Source organism: Triturus cristatus, chromosome 4_2, assembly GCF_964204655.1.
Source record: "Triturus cristatus chromosome 4_2, aTriCri1.1, whole genome shotgun sequence".
NCBI lineage: Eukaryota > Metazoa > Chordata > Amphibia > Caudata > Salamandridae > Triturus > Triturus cristatus.
Genome location: NC_140586.1, coordinates 341,622,254 through 341,639,684, shown reverse-complemented (window position 1 = coordinate 341,639,684; position 17,431 = coordinate 341,622,254). Strand labels below are relative to the sequence as shown.

At 50.1% G+C, this 17,431-nt stretch overlaps 1 protein-coding gene across 1 annotated transcript in view; it reads left to right on the top strand.

The window, feature by feature from the left end:
- The window catches only part of LOC146833841 (uncharacterized), a 750,859-nt gene that overhangs the window by 481,762 nt on the left and 251,666 nt on the right, over positions 1-17,431 (top strand). Inside the window, exon 28 of the mRNA XM_085599920.1 lies at positions 1,181-1,232. Within this exon, the coding sequence (XP_085456046.1) occupies positions 1,181-1,232 (52 nt within the window). The remainder of the gene's footprint in view (positions 1-1,180; positions 1,233-17,431) is intronic.

Sequence of the window (17,431 nt, the reverse complement as noted above, 5' to 3'; positions counted from 1 at the left end):
GACTTGGGTTGCTTGTGTTCCGGTACAGGAAGGACCTGGGATGGCATTTCATGTTGGGCTCTTCCTAATGATGCAGGGTCAAGACTGGTTTGCTTATGCCTGAACCCAAACTGAGGTAGCATGATGGGCAAAAGACGATTGATTGGGATTCAACCCAAGCAATTGCCAGTGGCTGATAATAATTCAAGCTTTTCAAAAGTGCCATTTTCGATATAGTAACTTAAAATATGACATTACCATTAAACAGCAATTTAAAGTACAATTAAAATGAGTGGAAGACATTTTTTGCTATCTGTTACCAACTTGAAGTTATCACTTATTCAGTGCAATAAGTTAACCCAGTGTTAATTTATGGTAGTGATAGCCTTGCTACACAGAAAAACGATTTTAGGAGTATTTCAGTATCAGGACATGCAAAACTTAAGAACATATGTCCTACTTTTGAAATGCCATGTTCCCTACCCTTTGAGCCCTTAGGGCCTGCTTTACGGGTGACTTATATGTATTAAAAATGAAGGTTTAGGCCTGCAAAAGTTTATTTAGTTACAGGCTAAAGTGGCAAGCCTGAGACATTTGCAGTGCTACTTTAGTGGGTAGCACAAAGAGTGCTGCAGCCCACTGATAGTGTTTAATATAGGCCCTGGGTACATGTAGTACCATGTACTAGGGAAGTATAAGTAAACTAAATGTACCAATTAGGTGTATACTAATTTTAGCATGTTTAAGGGAAACAATCAATTTACGACTGAGTAATAGGGATAAAAGCACATATAGTGCTGATGCCAATGAAAGTGAGTTCAACAAAAATAGGGGAGTGAAGGCAGAAAGGCTGGAAGAATACCACAACAAGGATGTGAGGTCTTACACTTGTAATATAAATCAGAGCAACATAATTTAGGGACAGTAAGAATTTGTTAAGTAAAACAATCTGGGGGTCTACCTTCAAGGCACTTTTAGCAAGATGGAAATATTCAAAGCATACCTTTGTATTGCATGTGAGAAAAATCACATGGTGATTTAAATCCAGCTTTTTCTGATCACGTGATGCTTGGGTTTGAGTTATGCTTGTCTGTGAGCTGCGTTTGGTTTCACTCTGTTGATTTAAACTGCAGCTAAAGTTCAATGCTTGAATGTTGTCATTACCTCCCTTGACAGAGAGACTCCTTCTCTTTTTTTGTAGTTCCTGTTCAGTGTAACACCCAAGCGAGAGAACTAACACACAGCACAACAGAGTGAGTGAAATTACTATGCAGTGTCTATTGTTTATGTGGGACAATTATATTTCTTCTTTGTGTTCTTTATGTAAAAAGTGAGAGAACTTCAAAACTTAACATCCAGTCTACCTCGGGGCTCAGCTAGCATTGGATGGTCAGGCTAAAAGACAATTGGGTTTTATTACCATGTATCTTTTTTTTCTCATTTGTTGTTATAATAGGAAGGTGTATCCGAAAATCAATACGAAACACAATCTAGTTGCTAACCAGTCACTAGCATATGTAATCAAAGATTATAATGAAACACATGGAATGACTTAGGGCCTTATCTAGAGTTTTTAAAGAACTGTACAATCAACCTTTCCATCTCACAGTCAAAGGGCATGGTTTCTGTGGCAGGGTTTGGAGAAGACATGCCCAGAGGGAAGGAATAGCTAACTAAAGAGAGTCCTGTGTCCAGGGAGGCTTACTAAACTTCATGTGGACAGGCAGAACTTGATCAATGTTGAAATGCTAGTTAAAAGCATGTATATGCCATTCAAAGGGCAACACAATATGAAAACCAAAGTCAAATGTCCTAACGATATACCCACACAGAAGTCCAGATGTCCCAAATGTCACAATTCAAAGTCGAAGGTAAACAAAAGTACAAAACGATCATCAAAATGGAAGTTTAATTCCCCAGTTTGGACATGGTTTCCTCCTGGTTGTCCTGGGTTGAGGGCCGGAGCTGCTAAGCCTCCTCCAAGTCAGAGTCGAAGGTGATTTTCACCATGTACTCAGGTGCAGGTCTGAGTCAGGATTGAAACCTACTAATGATCTGGACACAGTGGTTGGGACGAAGGGGCAGTGGTGGTGGATAAAGAGAGGCTGACTAAGACAGTGGCTAGGGAGGAGTGGGTTCAATGGGGGAATGGCATGGTGGTGACCTATTTTGCCTCCTTGAACTACTTGTTAGACCCAAGTATATTGGACAGGGACAAGGAGACAAGGTAGGGCTTAGGGTTATCCGGAGCAAAGCACAGTCTCAGTCTCTGGTGCTCTGGGCATACACTGTTGGCGGGAGGAGGCATGATAGGAGAGGGAGCCTCAGGCCATGATGTTGGTGGGGCCTGGTGGATGGTGGTGGGGATGACTTCAGACCCGAATGTTGGACGGGAGTGTTTTTGAGACCACAAGTTCTTCTCCTTGGCCATGAGGAACCCCATCATCAGACTTCTCCTGGCGCGTGGTGTCATGGTTTACCACTCCTTCTTCAGTGCCTGTAGTCTTCACCAGGAATATTTTTGAGTGTGACTCTGTCTTTCTCCAGGTAGGCACAGTCCTTCCATCAATAGAGTCACCTTCTTCCTCATTCTAACTGGTTGTGGTGTACCTCTGCCCGCTTCACAGCAGGGGTCCTTTTTATCATCCCACATTGGTTCCTGCTACTCCCTGCATTGGTCCTGGCTGCCTGCTGCAAAGGAATAGAGAGAGACAGGAAGACTCACAAGTGCATTTATTCACCATTTCACACTAAATACTGTGAGTGAGTCTCCCAATGGCAACATCTACACCCTCCTATCTAATGTAACATTAGGTTACTTATGTATATCATCGTCCAGAGTGTGCTTTTGGACACCAAAGTTTAGCCAAAAGGAATACATACCTAATACCTCTATAAAAGAAAGGCATACATCACAAAAGGATAACTGGGTTGATAAATGGTTGTTATAAGATATGGGTGATAAGGCTATGTAACCTTGTAGGGGAGAGCTTGATAAGATGGCATAGCAGTCAAACTTTCAGTAAATTGGTAACCCAAAAATGTGCAGTTTACACAAAAAAGCAAAAGAGAATTGGCAACCCCTTCAAAGAGTCAAGGCAGAAGCTGCCATTGGAAATACATTGCAGGGCTTATTTTCTCTCGATAGAGTCACAGCCATATTTTTTCAATACTCTCTCCTAAGACAGTAGGCTCTTCATCGCACCAAGAAACAACAATCTACCAGTGAAGACCATGCTCAGAAGTGTGTACCATTGCAGGGTATAAAAAATGTACCGGTACAATGGAGCCAAGGAAAAAGCTTGAACACTACTTTCTAATCTGTTCATATTTATGACAGCTAAAGGAAGCCATAATTATTAGCAGTGTATGTAGGGCAAAAAAAATTATGTTTTCCTTTTAGGAGACTAAAACCCAAATATAACTGCAAGGGAAACTACTTTCCTGCACAAGGCCAGAATAATACAAAAGGAGTATTATCACATCACTCTCCACAAACTTTGCAATCTCATACTTGGATTGAGAAGGTTTACCTTTCCCCAGTATCTCAAAATATCGTAGGCCATATTTATGATGTTTGTGGAGCAGGGCAGCGCAGCAAGTCACTGCGCCACAGGGAAAGGGTAGGATTGTGCCATATTGATCCAATATGACGCATTCCTGTCCTTTTTCCATATGCTGGTGCCATTTTGGCAGCCTAGCGTAAATGCAGACACCATTGCACCATGGTGCAAGGGTGCCTGTGTTGTAGGAAGGCTTATTTTGTGTAGGGAGGGACACCTTCCTGCAGAAAAACAATCCTAAGAGGCGTTCTGAGCATACATAGAAAGAGGAAGTAACAGGGGTCATCTGACCTGAGGTCACAGAGTTACAGTTCAGACATGCAGGAATCATGCACAGAGAATGAGAAGACGAAAGCCATGTCGCACCTACCAGGCAGGCACTTAAAAGCAAACCGCAATTTTAACTGCATGTCCTGGAACATTATAGATTGCTTATATTAATGTATTCGCTGACAGGAGGGGAAGAAATGTAACAGGGGGAGCGAAAACGAACGTGCTGTGCCCCAAATAGGCAATATTACATCTCGCACGCAATAGGCAGATTGCAAAGCGTGCTCCATTGTTGTTTGTTAAGAAAAAAAAAACAATCTTTTTTCTTGTGCTATGCATTTACAGTTGGAAGCGTGGCGGTAAGCGAGGCATCATGCTCCTCTGAAGGGCCTCAAGAGAAAGGCCAATCAAAATACTTATTTTAACTGACAATTTTTATAGCTCACACCGTAAAGTAAATTGTCATTTGGCACTAAACTATTTTATGTTCAGGTCACCCAAGTCATTAACACTAATTTTTAACAATAGTGGGAAGAAGACATGCTGGAATTCGAACCTATGAAATGCAGGTGACACTGAGGTCTCTCCAGCAACAGGAAGAGACACTTTGGGGGCTCTGTTATTCCAGTCTTTTATGGTCCGGTCTGACAGCCCTTACAGAAGGCAGAACTGTTTCTGAGGCTGCGATTACAGCGTCTTACATTGTATTTGGCGAAAACGGCAATGGAATGCAATAAGAATGCACCATATAGCTCTTTTGTGTGCCCACAAAGTAGATGTTGATTTACAATGTGTTCTGCTTTCATAAACACGTCAAGAACGGGCACAAAAATGCACAATGGAATTCATGTTTAAACTCTTCTTTGGGAGCCATACCTCAGCTCTCTGCTCATTATATTTACTGCTCTTAAATGATTAGTGATAAAAAAAACTTTGAACATTGGGCTCATACCAGCAGAGTAGAACAAACAATTAGATTAGGCCCCCCAATTGACTAAACTGATCATGTTTTTAATAAACTGGTCTGCAACATGTATATTTCTGACCCATAATGACTGCCTCCTAGTGCTTGTCTATAGTCGGAATGTGCATATTTATTCCTGGAGTAACCACAAGACAGCATTGATATAAAAAAAAAAGAAAAAGAAATCATCCTTTCAACATATGTCCCAGCCCTCCGCTCTGACTCATCCCTAAACTCCAAACATCCTGTTCAAACTTTACCCTCCTTTTTTTACCCATGTCACCCAACTGACATGGACACAACCATTAGTTACAAAAACAACTAACTATTTCGCCTTTCAAATCCATTCCCATCACTCTATCCCTACTCTAAACTCTACTAAACATACAAGAAAAGAAGAGCACTAACCTAGCAAAACTAATGCAGAAAGAAAGTAAAAAAAGATTACTAATCTAATATTAACCTCTTTACTTGGGTTCCGGTGTAGCGTGCTACTGACAGCAAAGCGCTTCAACCCCTCATCAGGGGTAGTAAACGCTATGTAAATAAAATTCAATTACAATTACAACATCCACATTGCCAGAGCTTTGTCCCTTTGTCCACCAGCAAACCTTCAATTACCCCTCTCAATCACAAAGGGATTCCCCACAGGTTGAAGACCACTGCCATGGGAGAATAGATCCAGTCATTGCTGTGGGTGAGGGGTACCCTGCTGTTGGAGGGCGGGGGACTGGAAGACATACTCTCCAATTAAATATGTTGCAGCAGTGACTAGAAGTGCAGATAGCCAGGTACTCTACCTTAGGCATCGCCGATCCTTGCTGCGAGTAGCGGGGAGCCGCCGGGCTTGCGTGTCCGCTCTTGGAGGGCGGCACACAAAAAACGCCTTGGAGGGCGGCACACAAAAAACGCAATAACCCCTCACACCGCCAGAGTAGCGTAACAGAGGCCAGAGCAACAAACAAGTGGCGGAGAAAACAGCGCCGAGAGGGGACGGATGGTGTGCGCCGGGCTGGCACTGGTGGCAGCCACGCAGCGGAAAGACGACATCAGCTGCGCCGCCAGAGGGCACAAAGATCTGCACTTGCATTAACCCTGAGATACCGGCACTGGAGGACACACAGGCAAACTCAAGGCTGTGGGATTCTAAAGGTGAGACTGCACAACCGTCATTGGGAGATTAAGGGGGGAGGAGGGGCAAGCTGACACCAGACCACCAGACCACTGACTTACAAAACTAACGCCTCGCTATACAATAACTTCCTGACCCCTTGGTCTTTCACCCCACCCCTACGATCCCCACATCAGTTCCCCCATCCCCCAAAATACAACATAACCATAACCAACATATAACCCAATCCTACACCATGTAGCCTTTCCAACGGCCAAACTCCCCTGACCGTAACCCCTACCTGCCTTCTGTGCAACTGTAACTATCCAACCTCTAATCTAAACTTATCCAAACTGGTTACCCTTTCCCTGTTCCTGGACCCAAACTATCAAACCTATAACAACAAACTCTAGCCAATCCCGGCCAACTGTCAACCACCCCGCCACCCAGACAAAAGGGGGAAGTGTCGGCGGATACGCCCCTTCCTCCCTTTTTTCTGCCCCCCCAAAAACTCTGCGGAAACGCCTGCTACGCTTAGCGCCTGTAAACCCCTAGCAACCGTGCTAGGACCTCCCGCAACTCCAACAGATAAAGGTCCATCCCCATCCAGGATAAGTGTACCCCATCATCCCGAAAGAGCTCCCGCGCATCATACCGGAGGTCCTTATGAGCCACCCGTCCTACCCCTACCTGACGACAAAACCGCACCATCTCCGTGTTGAGCTTCCTCCTCGCTTTATCCACCGCCCCAGGGTTTACAGCCCCCCTCCAACTCCTCTGCAGAACAAACTCAGTCCATACAATGGAACACCCTGCCCATCTCTCCTTGATCAAGACCAAGTCCTTCTTCATCGCCCGCATCAGCGCCAAACCTGTCTCCCTGACCATGTCATTCTCCCCCAAATGTAAAACCAACACATCCGGGCACCGACCCTCCCTCAAAATCCCGTTCAATACCGTTACCAGTTCCTTCCATCGCATGCCACCCCTTCCCCGCCATGCCACCGAGAATAAATCTTTATTGAACCCCAGGCTGTCCCCAAAGTAACTCTCCTGGGCCTGGACCCGCGCCCACCTCACAAACAAGTGCCCCACAATCCAAATGGACATCTCCCTGGCGAGGGGTCCCATAACCGAACCTGAAAAGAAAAACAAGAATGAAAACCAGGAAAACACCCCTGAAAAACTCTCCTTCTCCTCTTCTTTTTTTTTTTTTTACAGCAACCCACCCCCAGTTTCGCTGCGCACATAACGCTGATAACAATTCGATGACCACCTACCCAACCGCATGATGTCCCCATTCTCCCAACCCCTCGCATGTGCCTCTGATGCCGCCCCAATTCTGAAGGAATGCGTTTCAAAACCCTTCTCCTCTACCCCCAGTCTCCTCAGCGCCTTACGCAGCACGGCCAGTAGTTGTGAAGCCTTAACGCCCCACCCCAGCCGATGTAAAAAGACCAGGTCCCCCAGCCCCCCCGAGCATGCTTTCCAACGCAAACCCCACCGAAACGGACAAACCGATGGCGAGCTCCCCTTCTTCAAAGCAACCCACTTCCCCCGGCTCTTTTGGTCCGTTTTAGCCTTTCTGAGCCAAATACTCACCACCTCCGCCCCGAAAGAGACCTCGCCCCAGGCCAGACCCCGATTCCCTTTGGATCTCAACAACTCCGACACCCGAAAAGCCCCAAAAAACATCCAAGACATGAGTGTGGAAAAAAGTATGGCCTCCCCGTCGCCCAGACAAACCCCCGGCAGAACCCCCATCACCCCCTCCAAGAGCTCCCAGGATAGTGGTTTCCTCACCCGAGCCGTGCTCCCACATTCCCGTGCCCACCCTTCCAGAATCCGTGTCCCCAGTTCCCCCGCGGAGGGGGCATAGCCCCACAACAGCTTCCCAACAAAAGCGATCCCCGCTAACTTGCCCCCAATTGTCACCTTCGTCAGGCCTCTTTCCACGAAGTCCAATATGAACTGCACCACATCCTCCTGTCTGGCCGCCCCGGAAGCCCGCCACCTCGCCCCTGAACGGACAAAATCCTCCCATGCCGCCCGGTATGCCAACCGTGTAGACTGTGCTAATGAGCCTAAAACCAATTGTAGCATCCTGTGTTGCCTACTTCCCATAGTTGGTTTGGCATTTTGTCCGGATTCACGTCCGCGTCCTTGGCGAGCCCCCGGAATCTCCCCCACTGCGAACAAGACAAAGCATCTGCAATATCATTGTCCACGCCTGGCACATGCACCGCGCGAAACGCCACATCATGTCTCAAGCACCCCAGCACAAAAATCCTCAACAACTTGAGCAACTGCTCGTCCCTTGCCGACTGCCTGTTGACCACCTGCACCACAGCCATGTTGTCAATCCTGAACGTGACCCTCTTGTGGGCCAACAAAGCTCCCCACAATGTGACCGCCACTACCAAGGGAAAGAATTCCAAGAAGGCAATACTCCTGCCCCCCGCCAACCAGTCTGAGGGCCAGGGTTCTGCGCACCACCTCCCCTGCCAGTACAGCGCAAAACCCTTGCTCCCCGCAGCATCTGAGAAAATCTGCACATCCCACACCATGTCCACATCTTTCATCAACGGCACCCCGTTAAACTGCTGCAGGAAAAACTGCCACATCCTCAAGTCTTCCCTCACCCCGGCGGACAGCCGCACATGGTGGTGCGGGGGCCTCTGCCCCTCCAATGCTCTCCCCAGTCGCCTACAGAACGTCCGCCCTACTCTTACCACCCTACAGGTGAAATTGAGATGTCCCAGCAACACTTGGATGTCCCTGACCGTCACTTTTTGTCGTGCCAACACACTCGCCAGCAGCTCCAACATGTTTTGTTTCTTATCCGCCGGAAGGTGCGCTTCCATCAAAACGGAATCCAGTTCAATGCCTAGGAAAGCCAGTGCCGTGCTAGGCCCTTGCGTTTTTTCTGGGGCCAGCGGCACGCTCATGTCCCTCGTGATCTCTTGGAAACTGTCCAGCACCTTCTGGCAGTCCGCGGAGCCCGAGGTGCCGACATAAAAGAAGTCATCCAAGTAATGCGTCACTCCTTGGTGACCCGTCCGTTCCGTAAACCACCATTGTAGGAACGTGCTGAAACATTCAAAAAGTGCGCAAGACATGGACCAGCCCATCGGCAATGTTTTGTCCACGTACCAGTGGCCGCCGGATTGTATGCCCAACAGATCCCAGTCATCTGGGTGAACTGGCAGCAGCCGGAAAGCTGACTTTATGTCGCACTTTTCCATCTGCGCTGTTGCGCCCGCGCCCGCGGTCACCACCAGTGACATAGCCACGTCAACAGAGGAGTAAGATACAGTGGCCGCACTTTCCTCGATAAAGTCATTGACCGACCCACCTTCCGGCCATGACAGATGCTGTATCAGGCGAAACTGACCCTGTTCCTTTTTGGGCACCACTCCAATGGGTGACACAATCAAATTATGCAGGGGCCAATCCTGAAAGGGTCCCGCCATGCGGCCCTCCTGTACCTCCTTATCCAGTTTCGCTTGTACCACCTGTGGGTGCTCCCGTGCCGATCTCAAGTTGTCTGCCCATCTACGCACCCTTGGACCCTCATACCCCAGCCTGAACCCGTCCAGAAATCCCAACTGTAGTCGCTCCGCCGCTGTCCTGTCCGGATACCCCCCCAGAGCCCCCAACAAAATCTCCACCTTAACCGGAGTATGAGCCCTTTGGCCCAGGCCCCTTAGCCCCCCTCCCTCCTCCCGTCTGTTGTGACTGCTGCTGTCCCCCCGCCTTAAAGGCGCCTGACTGCCACTGCTGACCTGGCAACTGTCCCTGGGCCCCCAAGCACTTGACCAACGGATGCCGCTTTCCGCAGCCTGAGCATTCGTGCCGAAAACGGCAATATTCCCGCGTGCACATGCCTTTATTATAGTCCCAGCACGCGCCTTTCTCTCCTGTCGTACCTCTGCCCGCTCCCCCCACCCCCCCTCGGGTGGGACCCCCTCGAAAGGGCTGATACACGAGCGGTAGCCCGCTGGCCGTAAAAATAGTCTTCCCCGACCCCGCGAGCACCATCGTGTGCTGCCACAGATCCGTGTCCAGCTCTCCCCACTTAGCCTCCGTATCCCAAGCCATGCGGGCCCTGAACTCCTCGTCGTACTGCGCCCATGCATATCCACCCCCTGTAATTTGTGCCTTCCAAATGACATCCATATATTTAAACATGGCCACCGACCTCTCTGGAAATTTCTCACAGTACACACTAGCGTAAATGAGAAAAGCCGCCGTCCAATTTTCTATCGTCAACGGCACCTTTGGCCGCTTTGCCAACTCAAACTCCTCTTCCTTCGAGCCCTCCTTAGCCCTGACCTCCCTGTGCAGAAGTTTGAGCATCTCCACGCATTCCCCTTTCCAGATCCTCTCCTTAGTCGACACCATCAGATGCGCCCCCAAGGACTTTGTGACCCCTATATATGGCAACCGTCTTCAACTACTCACTTTCCAACTTCGTCCCCCCGTCTCCCGTCTTAGCGTCGCCTGTCCCCTTCTTGTCCGTCACCCCGCTTACCGGCCCCCCACGTACCCGCTACCCACGCCTTCCCCACCGTGCTCAGATCCACCGCCTCCTCCCCCGCACCGTCCCCGTCCTCCCCGTCGCTACCCTCCCACGCCCCGACCCCCCCACCCCTCACCCGCTCGGCCCAGCTCCCTCCGCGTCCCCCGTCCAACCCCCGAACCCCCGCCTCTCCGTCGCCCCACCTCTCTCCGCCCCACCCCACCCCGAACTCCCCCCCACACCGTCGCCTTCCTCCCCCGCCCCGGACGCCTCCCCTAACCCCTCCGCCCAGGACACAAAAATGTCCAAGCCTTCCCAATGCCGCTCGCTGCCCTCCGATTCGAACAGCACCGGGGAGTCCCCCCCTGCTGCATGCCCCACCCCTCCGTCGTCCGCCTGCTCCCCCACCCTCCCCCCGACGTATGTCGTCAACCCCGTGCCCCCCCCTCCCGGTCGAACCCCCCTGCTCCGTGTGCTCCCCCACTCGCCCCCCCCAACCCTGGGCAAGCCTCTCTGCCCGCCTCTTCACCATACTGACGCAAACCCCCTCTGGGGCCAGGGCCTTCCCCCTGTCAGTGGTCCCCGTCTACCGCACGCCCCACCTGGGAGCCCAGCCGCGTGCCCCCCCGCCGTGCCGGCCTCCCCGGCCCGTCGTGCCTGCCCCCTGCCCCCCCCAGCCTCTCCCAGTCGTGCCAGGGACAGGGCCGTGTTCCTCCGCCCTGTGCCGCCCAATGTAGCCTCCACCATCCGCCTCCTCTCCCCCGCCCCGCCCCCCCCCCGCACCCTCCACCTGCTTCACTACGAACGGGGCAGCGCTTCTCTGCTCTGCGCTGCCCCGGGATATTGCAGACAGCCTCGTTCCATCCGCCGCTTCGCTCCCTGTCGTCCCCCCGCGCCCTGCCCCCTCCCACCGCCCCGGCGCCTCCAGGGCCGCTCCCCTGCCAGAAGAGCGGCCCTGCCATGAATGTCCCCGCGCCCCCTCCGCCGCTCTCACTACGGCCGCTCCCCGTGTCCGGGAGCGGCCTTCCGCTGACTTCGCCCGCGGCGGGAGAGCCCCAGACACGCTCCCCCGCCGGGGCGCTCGACCCCGCCCCCTCACCATCGACACCCCAGTCGGGCCCACACCCGCGATCCCCGGAGCGGCGCTCCTCGCATACGTGCCGCCCCTGACACTCACCGTCCGTCCGGGTGGCAAACATGCCACGACGGCGGCCGCCACTCCCACCGATGCGTGCCGCACGGGGCGCACCGATACCGCTAACGGCGCCTCCGGGATCAGGAGATCCATCCTTCCCGCCTCACTCAGCAGGCGAATCACCTCCAACACCCTATAGTCGCCGCCAGCCATGACCATTATTATCGCGACTACTCTACACCAAACCTGAACACATTTTTTATCCTCCCTCTAGCGCTCCCAGCCACCAGGTCACCAAACTTAAAATGGTGGCTGGGAAAGCGCGTAACTGACACTTATACACTTGGGCTTCTTTTACGAAAATTGGGCTACATTTGGGCTATTCCCAAATGTAGCCCAAAACTTACAAAATGGCCGCTTCGGCCACGCCCTCTCCTCCCCCCTCCCAATCTGCCCGGGGAGCGGACCTCGCTGCGCTCGTCCGCCCCCCAAGCTCCCAATGCAAATATTGAGAGAATTTAGGGGCACGCACTGAGAGTGTCGATTGAAGGGGCGACCAAGGGTGAAGGTGGTGTGCTGGAGCGGACCCTAGCTAGACACGACAATCAAGATGTCCTTTAGCGGGGGACCGCGCCACCGACGACACAGCACATACACCTACTGCGTAAGACAGCACGATTGGGCAGACCAAGGCCAGGGCCTGCCTTCTACAGCCCCAATACACGGAGGGCGAGTCTGGTCGCAGCGTGGCCAGCGGCGGCCTTTTCCATCGACTACTTTCTCTACCCTAGTGCTCCACAGAGGGCTGCGGCCAGGAAACACAGAGAGTTGACAAAAGTGTTGATGGGCCCCCTGGGAGCAAGTTGTCAAAGAACCAAGGGGCATATCAGCAACAACCGGCGATAATTATCGCTAAGCGCATTTAGCGCTAGGATAATTATCGCCGGCTAGCGTGGATTTTTATCGCTCAGATAGCGTGCTATTAGCAACGCTTATCTCAAAAGCGATACAAATCCTAGCGCTAACTGCCTAATGTGAGATTATCGCTGGAAACCCAGTGATAACTTCACGAAAGCTTGTTGATAGGGACTCACAAACTTAGCCATGATATCCACCTTCCATAGGATATCATGGCTAAGTCAGACCTGAAGCAGGCGTAAGGAAAGTAGCGATAACAGGGGTTATCGCTACTTTTCCTGCCGCTATGCTTCATAGCGTGGGGGTTGATGATAGAAGAAATGTCGCTTAGCGACATTTCTCCTGTCATGTCAGGTCAGGAACGCCCACTTTGCATCTCATTAGAGATGCAAAGCTGGGCGTTAAGAATAGGTGTGCTAATGCAAGGTTTCACGCGTTAGCGTGACCTTGCTAATTAGGAGATAAAATTATCGCCGCTTTTCGGCCGAAAACGGCCGCAAAAGCGGCGATAATTTTCTATCGCCGCCTTGTAAATATGCCCCCAAGGGGCATATCAGCAAGGCGAGGCGATAGAATTATCGCCGCATTTGCAGCAGTTTTCGGCCGAAAAGCGGCGATAATTTTATCGCCTAATTAGCAAGCTCACGCTAACGCGTGAAAACTTGCATTAGCGCAGGAATTCCTAACGCCCAGCTTTGTATCTCTAATGAGATGCAAAGTGGGCGTTCCTGACATGACATGATGGGAGAAATGTCGCTAAGCGACATTTCTCCTATCATCAAGCCCCACGCTATGAATCTTAGCGGCAAGAAAAGTAGTGATAACCCCTGTTATCGCTACTTTCCTTACGCCTGCTTCAGGACTGACTTAGCCATGATATCCTATGGAAGGTGGATATCATGGCTAAGTTTGTGGGGCCTTATCAACAACCTAATGCCACATTGCGTGAGATTATCGCTGGGTTTCCAGCGATAATCTCACGTTAGGCAATTAGCGCGAGGATTTTTATCGCTTTTGAGGCAAGTGTTGCTAATAGCATGCTATCTCAGCGATAAAAATCCATGCTAGCCGGCGATAATTATCCTAGTGCTAAGTGCGCTTAGCGATAATTATCGCCGGTTGTTGCTGATATGTCCCCAAGGGGGATATTAACAATGAATCGCGTTAAACATCGCAAATCCCGTTTAGCGCGATTTGGAATATCGCCGCCCATCGCTGGTTTACATCGCCGTGTTAGTGGCATATTTATAATGCCTTGCTCACAGGCGATGTTCAAACCTGGGATAGACGGCGATATTCATCATTAGCGTGTGAAATCAAGTGATGATTTCACACGCTAATGAAAAGCTTGATAATAGGGTAGTGTGGACGTAACCAAAGAAGCCACCTCCCATTCAAAACATGCCTAAGTCAAGTTTTGACCAGGCGTAAGGATCCGGCGTAAATCGCGGTTAGCACGGCTTTCATCATCGCTTCGTGGTTCCGGGGCCACGTTGTAAATAACGTGATGTCCTGTTCGCGACCTTTTGTCATGGTGTTAGGTAAGGTACGCCGACTGTGCATCTCATTAGCGATGTATATCGCTAAGATGCGTGGCGTTACTAAAACGGCAGCTAACATGCGCTAATGCATGTTAGCGCCACCTTGTTAATAGGGCGATGAAATTATCGCCACTTTAGCGGCAAAAAGTGGCGCTAAAGCAGCGATAATGCCCTTGTAAATATGCCCTCAAATGTCGAACATCACCAGAGTCTGCACTGGGGTCTTGCTTGGACGGTGCTAGGCCCAGAAAAGAGCAGTACAAATCTTGTCGCAAAATAGTAGAGCCGCTGATAGGAAAGTCCACTTGCCACGCCAAAGACTGGCACACAGCAAACTAATCATAAAACAACACCCAGGAGAAACGGCTTAACAGTGGGGAAGCTGGCGGTGGCGTCCAAGGGCGCAGCGCCATAGTAGGAAGGGCACCCCTGAATAGACTATCTCTGATACGCATAACGACAGGGGCAAAGGTCAAAGATAATGGCGCATTTTGGATATTTAATTCAGATAGGCAAAGCGACGCACCCCCCACCAATCCTACAGGAGGACCATGGGGAAAACGGACAGGACCCAATCAAAGTTACAATTCAAACAAACGAAAAAAGCAATCGAGGGGGGGTCAGGAGGACCACCAACCTATTCAGAGCGCAGTGGCACTCACAGGCGCAGAAGTTTCTGGGGATGTTCACTCAATGTTCTCGACGATACAGGCCACCCTAACAAATATTGATGGGAAAATAGACACCCTCACATACAGAGTAGATCGGATGTCTGAACGGTTGGACAGGCATAAGGAGCGCATAGACATGACTGAACAAAGAATTTCTGATGCTGAAGACGCGCACCAACAAATGGACCAGCGGCAGGATAAGATGGATAAAACCATAGCAGCCCTAATGGCGAGGTCTGAAGACTCCGAAGCACGCTCAAGATGGAACAACATTTGACTCATGGGCATTGCAGAGACAACAAACATAGGCCCGATGGAAAAATATATCGAAGGACTGCTAACGTCTTTGCTGGGAAGGGAAACTTTCTCTGATGTTTTCATTGTTGAACGGGAGCATAGATCACTGGCCCCACCAACTCCACCGGGCGCCAGACCAAGGCCGATCATTGCCAGGCTACTAAGTTACCGAGATCGGGATGCAGCGCTCCGAAAATCCAGAGAACTGGGTAGTCTAAAGCATGAAGGCATGGACATTTCCATATACCCCAACTTCACACAGCAGGTCCAGGAAGCCCAAAAGAATTTCCTGCCAGTGAAGAAGAAGCTTTGTGACCAGAACATTCCATATGCAATGATCTACCCAACGCGGTTGCGGATCATGGATGGTGGCAAGTCAACTGTGTATAACGAACCTAAGGATGTACTCAAGTTTTTACAGCAGAAAGGCACCCAGATAGGCACCCAGGCCCCCCGGAGGAAGTCACCGAGGGGTGACCCGGATGAGCAGCACGACATCTCCAACGTCGAATAACAGACTTGCTCCAACTGCATTGCCGGTGTGAGGTTGCAGGATGCAGATACAAGAACACGCCTCCGTAACCATTCACACACATAAGTGCAGAATCTGATACTGGGTTTCAGTAACCGTTGAATTTTTTTAATTTTTTTAATTTTATTTATGCAATTTATTAAGTGCGCAAATACCCGTGGGCGGGAGAGGATAGGACAGGGTCGTAGCTGGTCAGTTATTGGTAGAATAACCAAGTTTTGAGTTGTTTACGGAAGGCAAGGAGAAAGAGGGGGGTTTTTGATGTGAAGGGGAAGTGTGTTCCATAGTCTGACGGTGGCGACTGTGAATCTTCTGTCGCCCCAGGAGGATTTTTTTGTTCTGGGGACATTTATCAGGTGTGCTGTTGAGGAGCATAGGGTTCTGGTTGGCTTGTAGGGGCATAGTATTTTTTTTAGGAATTCAGGTCCTGTGTTGTTTACTGCCTTATAGGCGATACATAGGGCCTTGAACTTTGTTCGGCTTCTGATGGGCAGCCAGTGGAGCTGATGTATTAGATTGGATGTAGGTTTGAATTTGGGAGTGTTGGTCAGGATCCTTGCTGCTGCGTTTTGGACAATTTGCAGTTTGTTTAGGACTCTTTCCTGGGCGTTAAGGAATAGGGCATTACAATAGTCTACCTTGGCCATGACTAGCGTGCTCATTAGAGTTCTCCCGGCATTTGAAGGAAGGTAGGGCAGGAGTTTCTTTATCATTTTGATGGTGTAAAATGCAGAGGAGACAACATTGTTGGCGTGTTGAAAAAATATTAATGTATCGTCAAAGATGATACCTAAGTTTCTGACTTTTGTTACGGTGGTGGGGGTGGGCCCAACTCTGCTGGCCACCAGGATGGAGACCAGCTTGGGGAGAAGTTGCCAAAGATCATTGCCTCTGTTTTTTCGGAGTTTAGTTTGAGGCAATTGTTTGCCATCCATGTGCTTATTGCGAGCATTCCAGTTTGGAAATTTGCCATTACTTTTTCTCCGTCACTCTGGGTCTCTATTACTCACTGTGTGTCATCGGCGTATGTAGTCAGACGTATGCCATGAGACTTGATGACCCTCACCCAGTCGGACACATATATGTTAAATAAGGTCGGACTCAGCGAGGATCCCTGAGGAACACCGCAAGGGAAGGTGAAGGGTGGAGATTTGAAGTTGCCTAGCGTTACTGTTTGGGAACAGTTGGAGAGGAAGGATGTTAGGAGGGCTTTGGCGTTATTTTTAATACCTATGGTAAAGACACGGTCGATAAGTGTAGTGTGATCGACCGTGTCAAATGCTGCTGATAGATCCATCAGCACCAAAGCCGCGGCTCCTCCCTGATCGAGTATCATTCTGATCTCGTCGGAGGCCTTGATGAGGGCTGTTTCGGTACCGTGGCCCTTCCTGAATCCGAATTGGGTGTTGTCAAGGAGGTTGTTTTCATTAATAAACTGTGAAAACTGAGTATTGATTACTTTTTCGAAGATTTTAGCGGGGAAGAGGAGGCAGGCAATGGGTCTATAGTTTTTGGTTTCTGTGGGGTCGAGGTTATGTTTCTTTAGTAGTGGTTTGATGACTGTTTTTTTCCAAATGGATGGATAGGTTCCTGTGGTGAACATAGAGTTACAGATGTTGGCTAGTACTGGGGCAATGATCTCGGGTATCATTTTTAGTATGGTGGGTGGGCATGGGTCATTGGGGGATCCTGATTTGATGGAGGAAATGTGGTCTAGGATTTGGTCTGGCGTGACTTGGGTGAATTCCAAAAGGGTAGGGAGGGTGCTATTCTTGGTGAGGCCAGGTTGAGTGGGGATAGGTGTGTTAGTGTTGTCGGTGGTAGCAATTGTCTGGTTGTTGGTAGAGGAATGGGCAGCAAAGTTAGCATAGATATGGCTAATTTTTTCTTGAAAGAATGTGGCTAGAGAGTCGCAGAGTGTTTGAGTG